Below are 6,201 nucleotides of genomic sequence, written 5' to 3' on the forward strand. Positions count from 1 at the left end.
TGATGGTTGGACTTGATGATCCTTGAGGTCTTTTCCAACCTTAATGATTCTATGATTCTCTGTTTCTTCGCTGATTCCTCTAGAGAGCACAGCTCCGCTGGGCTTGGCAGGATGAACGCTATAACCCTCAGCGTCTGCAAACATGGTGTGATGCACTGGAAAAAGCAGTTGTCATGGATCCCAGCAGCAAGACACTTGTATTCTGTAAAGTATTGATTAAAATATCTTTTATGGCTGAGAACAGAAAAGAAAAAGGATAGCACAGATAAATTTTTAGCCATTCAGATGCTGGGAACCTCAAGATGAGCTGCAGCACGGACAGATCTGTGCTCCAACAATTGGTCCAACTGATGCTGCACATGTCAGGATTACCAGCACATGAAGAGACATTAAGATTGCCTTTGCTATCCCCTTTTTTTCTTCTCATGCTGTTACCAATAAAAGTTTCATCAATACTTTAGGGAGTCAGAGTGGTCTTTTTTTCAGGGATCAATAAGACTTGCTCTGGTATGTTAGAGGTGGTGGGAAGCTCTTCAGCTGCAGCACTTCCAGGCAGTTTGTGGGCCACTGCCAACTTATAGTGAGGGGAGGACGTACCCAGCCAGCAGAGAGTCTGGACATGAATTTCCAACCCTGAATCTACAGGAAGCATCAGATATGAGAGAGGAATCACCAACAGCAAAGCCAAAGCCAAACCAACCACAAATCCCAGCAGAGCCGCAGATGCTGTGCTCCATGGGGGTGAAGTTCATCCCTTGGAGTCACAAGGAGATGTGATGATCATGCTGGGAACAAAAAGACCCCAATGTGCTGGAAAAAAAAAACCTTATCAGATAATACATCACAAGGGAAATTCCCCATTAAAAAGAAGAATAAATCTCAACATCTTCAGAGCTCGCAGAAGCCCGTGAGGTTTCGGCAGCGTAACTGCGGGTACCCATCTGAGTAGCGGCTCTTTTTCAGCCACAAGGGAGAAAGGCAGGCATGTGACAGCTCACGTCTTTTGCTTAATAATTGTCATTCTGGCACTGGGGGACTTTGCTTCTGCTTTCTTCATATATAAGATCCCCTTGCAGTCCTTGTCCACCATGCTGTTCACAATACAGGGGGAAATTAATTAATAAAGACAAGAAAATAATCTCATCTGGCATAAATAGAGCCAAAGAAGAGGTTTGCCTCACATAATGCCTTCTGCCCAGCAAGGTATGCTCACCCTCGAAATCAGTTCCCAGCTCATAGTGGGCAATCTTCAGTAAACAGTTCATATACAGAAAGACTAAACCATGTTTGAGAATAACCAAGCAGGAAAATAATAATTAAAGCAAGGAAATTAATTACATTTTGCATATGTGAATAATGTTACCAAAAGTTTCAAGAGATTATTCAAAAAGCCACTTTCCTCCCAGAATGACAAAGTTTTAAAATACTTACCAAGTCCTTTTCCTTTAGATTTTCTACTAACTGATCCATTTTATTTTGATCCTTATTGGATATTTCTACTTCATACAGACTGAAGTAAACACCCTGAAAGCAGACTGCAGACAAAAGAGAGAGAATTTGACATTGAAACAGTGCCTCTTGCATGAACTCTGAACAAACAAGTGCTCCTGTACCAGGAAGATGGGTGTGCAATTGGTGGAAGCACTGAGTTTTAAAAAAAAAAACTTATCAAGATTTCCTAAGCTGATGTACGCATTCATATCACAGTGAGTTTCCTTTTCAACCCGTGGTTCACAGGAGATGTTTCCTATCTTGTGTCTGCAGCTAATAAATGCAATTTAACCAGTGCTGTGTGCTTCAACAGAGACAGGGAGCCTTTCAGAGGGAAATATCTCATTTTAACATGCCATATTCTCCCCTGCCATGGAGCATCCTTATTCCACACTCTACTTCCCAATGGAGTTTAAGAAAAGCAAGATCTCAGACCCACCTTATCCCATGGAATTTCACAGCAAAATTCTTCTGTTCAAATATTTCCTCTCTTGTGGCTCCACAACACCTTCCTCAAGTGTTTCTCTGGCCTCCCCGACTTTTCCTGCCTTCTCCCCTGCCCTGGCACTATCCTGCGTCCATCTGCACCGTCAGCTGAATGCTAACACCCCAAAAAAGGCTGGCTGTCAGCCCTAACCTGGCTCAGCAGAGCTCATACACAGACGGGAGGCAACACTGCAGCAGCCCACACTTATTTTGGTGCAAGATAACATGAAAATGCACCTGGAGCTTTGGCAAATCACATCCAGAGCTCTCCATGTGCAACCTGCAGTATCCACGCCAGTAACTGCAACGCACAGCCACTCACAGACATCGGGTGCTCAAATCTTGGGGCTGAGAGCTGCCAGGCTTGTCAAAATTCCAACCCAATAAAGCAATCAGCAGCACGAATCCCAAAATGTAATTGGATAAAGTCTCCTCCTCCCCACCCTGCAGTGACCAGGACAGAGAGTGGCTGACTACAGGCAAGCTGGGTCTCTTAGCACCACTAAGGGGACAGCAGAGCCCTTCCCTTCCTTCCCCAAATCTGTGCTTTTATTTGCTGATTGCTGAGCACTCCCTGCCTCTCCCCAAAGTCTCTCAACTCCTCTCACAACGTCATCCACTGTCAGTCCCCTTGAAGTGATAAGTGACCTGTGACTACCTGTGGACCTGCTGCAGGCAGCCACATCTTTTGGTTTTTTTCCTGCATCCACACAGATGCAGGAGACACTATGTCAGACCCTAAGAGGTGGGATGTCCCTCACCTCTTAGGGAAATCATGTAAGAAAAGGGAAAATTTGTCTCCCTGCATTTGCTCTCAGCTCCACCATGTCTGGCACCTTGCAGGGTGGAAGCTCAGGTCTCAGAACAGGATCTCCCACCACGTCCTATCCCAGGAACGGGCTGATTTGGGAAGAGGGTTATTTCACACCAGGAGACCGTATGAAGCACGGACAGAAAAACATCCCTGTGCTGCCTTGGCATCTTTCCTCACTTACCTGCAATCAACCACACTCCAAGAGAAAGCCTGGTGTTACCTGGACCTGCATTCTGACCCCCCACGGTAATTCCTACAGCACAGCACAGGCAGATGTTACTCATCACACCAGCGGGTTTTGCACTCACCTTCATTCTCAATGTAATTTTTTTTCCCAAATGCAGCTTCTGGTAGCTTTTTCTTCAAGTCGGACAAACCCATGACATGCTTAATGTCCAGGTTGGGAGGCCTGCAGGGATAAAGCAGCAGATAGTGAGACCACAAGCGTAAAAGGCTTTCAGGATTAAACACAGTAAAGAGTACTGGTTGTTCTGTCACTGTGAAACCAGAGAAAGCATCTCTGGAGACAGGCGGAGAAGCTGCAGCGTGCTTAGCACTCTGCTGGTTTGAGGGTTCTGTTTGGAAACACCCCCAAACACTGACGTTACTGCCTGTTGCTGGCTGTTTCAAATTGCTGCCTGCTGGTTGGCTTCTGACTACTGAAGATTTTAAATATCTCAATTTTTGGACTGCTAGTTACCTCAGTACTTTATTTGCCATCGTGCCGATTCATAAACACAACTGGCTGACTGTACCTGCACCATCGGGAAGCCCTCTTCTGACAAGGAGAAAACGCCAAGCAGGAATAATTGATTCAGAATAAACATCCCAAAACAGTTAACAAAAAGCAATGACAAAATACAGATGTTTCCAGCTGAAGTTCTAGGCTTGCTTTCATGCCCTCATCGCTGCTGTGGCACTGCACTGCTGGCTGCCCAACATCGCTTTCCTGACACTGATGATTCCCCCTGCTCGGGCAGGTGGTAATCTGGTACCGAGAAGATGCTGATAAATGAAGGAATGGGGCAGGAGAGACAGAACTGGCTCTCACTGGTACCCAGATCCCCAAAAGTGATCCCAACACTATCTCCAAGAGTGGCTGTAATGCTTCACACTTCACAAATTGCACAAAAAGAAGAGAAAGGGGCAACTTACAGCTGGGCTGGAATCGTGGAGCTGTATGGGGTCCTCAGGGCGATGTTGCACAAAAGCTGGCCCCGGATGGAGAGCTGGCCCCTCCACGGGCAGTACAATGCTGCAGAAAAAGGGGAGAACAGCTCAGGGAAAGCAGAAGAGGAAAGCAGGGCAAACAGGGAAAGGTAGATTTATAAAACAAAACCAACCACCAGATGCTCCTACCTTTGTGATTACGTTCTGGTCTAGAGAAAAGAGACAAAAAGGCAAACAGTTATCAAAGGGAAAAGGAAAACAGCTCAAAAAATTTTTTGGAACAAGAGCAAGTTGCTTACAGGCTCTCTAAAGCTAAGACGGGCATTTCCTTCGGCTCCCTGTACTGGCAGGTGATAATTATGTACGGGCAGATCTGCCGGGGCCGCTCTGCAGGGCTGCCATCAGACACTTCGTACACGTAATACTGAGGTGAGAAGGGAAATACAGATGAAAAAAAGGTGAGGAATGAGCGAGGCACCTGATCCCGCGCTGAGTTCCCCTGCAGCCTGCAAGGGAGCTGTCTGCACAGTCCTGTTGCAAACCGATACCTGGCTCTGCTCGAAGGCCTGACGGTGGCTGGTCTTTGACGATGTGTTATTTCTGCTCACTGCAATGTGACAGTCGTAGCCAGGAGATGGGCAGGTATAGCTGGTTGTGTAGTTCTCAGGTACCACCTTGACCCTCCCCTGTTCCAAAGAATTTACAAAAAAAAAAAACAACAAACAAACCACATAATCGTTTGCAGAAACTTATTTTACAAGACCCCTGAATTCTCCTTTTCCCCAAACACAGTGTTGCAGCCCCACATTCTCCACTTTCAAACAGGAGGGCCTGACTTGGCTGAGCTCGGCAGGGCAGATAAACCAGCACTGCTCAGGAGAGCTGAAGGGAGCAGCCACCTGAAGGTCAGCCCCTCAAATCCTCCAAACCCACAGGAGTCCAGGGAAAAGGTGACCCTATGGGGAATTTCTGATCTTAGCGGTGGAATTTGGAAGGTCCTCTGCGTCGTCTGCCCTCCCTGAAGGCCACCAGCCAAGCCCAGTCTGATCTCTTGCTTTCCAGTCTGACACATCCCGCAGTCAAAAATCCCGATGAGATCTCAAAGCTGATTTTATGCCCCACCCCACAGTTATGGGCACCAATGTCTCCTTAAAAACTGTTTGCACTGTGTATTGGCTTCTGAAAACCATTCCACATAAAAAGCAAGACTTGCATTTTACCTTAATTAGCTTACAAATGACAATATAGCCTGATTTTCCGTGACACCAGGGGTTTGGGTGAAGACAGTCTGCATACTTGGAAATATAAACCCCTGTGAAAACAAAGCAATGCAAGGTAACATGAGTCATCTGTCAAGTAAAGCCGATTACCAAAAAAAAAAAAAAAAACCAAACCCATAAAGAGGACCCTCCTTGCAGGAATGAGAGTCTCTGCACAGCCAGTGCTGCAAACCACGGTAGTGCTCGCTGCCATAAAAAGGGTGAAATTCTTTCCGACTTTTCCTTTTTTTGACTACTGATACGGAACAGCATTATATTTTTCAGGGTCAGCTCTAGGAAAGGATTTAATTTGAGTTTCTCCTGGTAGAAGTAGCGCAGCTAATGTCAGTTTTGCCCACACTACGTGAAAACACATCAAGCGAGGGCTCGAACTATATCTATCAGGAATGAGATATATACCCAGATAAATAACGAGTTCTTGCTTGGTTTTGCATTCACTGCCATTAACTGTTCAATAATTAAGTGTCTTGGCCTGCAAAGATTTGTGGGATGAGCACAGGGAGATGTTCTGCTTCTGGCAGAAGGATTTCTTTGAGTAACGTGTCCTGCACTGCACGTTTTGAAGCCCCAGATCTTTGGGCAAGGAATAAACACAGACTGAAAAGGGCTTCGACATGTCACGATCTGCTCTGGTTATTAACAAGACTGCTGGCAAAAGCTCAGCAATGGATTCTGAAGAGCAAAACGACAGGGAGAGCTGCCAAAAAGCCACTTTGGTGACAAAGGCTGTTATTAACAAGGGGAAAAAAAAAAAACTGAAATGGAGAGGTGAAGAGACAGTAGCATTCCCTGGGGAAGATCCCATCCTCACCTGGTGGAGGGGGCAGAAGGAAAACACTGCTCCTTGCTTGATCCAAACAAATTCAGTGTAAGAAGCAGTAAATAACAGGGCAGTACCAGGTGTTTTTCTGGGCTTTTGCTTTTGTTTTTAAAGGCATTTGACACAGTCTCCCACAGCAT

At 46.0% G+C, this 6,201-nt stretch overlaps 1 protein-coding gene across 1 annotated transcript in view; it reads right to left on the reverse strand.

Moving 5' to 3' along the window:
* Window positions 1–4,364, reverse strand: part of FAM208B (family with sequence similarity 208, member B) — a gene marked incomplete at its 3' end in the record, with an annotated part of 23,873 nt that extends 19,509 nt beyond the window's left edge. The window contains exons 1-5 of the mRNA XM_010079192.1: window positions 4,261–4,364; window positions 4,151–4,170; window positions 3,947–4,046; window positions 3,100–3,200; window positions 1,432–1,535 (exon numbers count right to left, since the gene is read on the reverse strand). Coding sequence (XP_010077494.1) covers window positions 1,432–1,535; window positions 3,100–3,200; window positions 3,947–4,046; window positions 4,151–4,170; window positions 4,261–4,286 — 351 coding nt within the window. The remainder of the gene's footprint in view (window positions 1–1,431; window positions 1,536–3,099; window positions 3,201–3,946; window positions 4,047–4,150; window positions 4,171–4,260) is intronic.
* Window positions 4,365–6,201: the final 1,837 nt, after the last annotated feature.

Source organism: Pterocles gutturalis, unplaced genomic scaffold (assembly GCF_000699245.1).
Source record: "Pterocles gutturalis isolate BGI_N339 unplaced genomic scaffold, ASM69924v1 scaffold7801, whole genome shotgun sequence".
Taxonomy (NCBI): Eukaryota; Metazoa; Chordata; class Aves; order Pterocliformes; family Pteroclidae; genus Pterocles; species Pterocles gutturalis.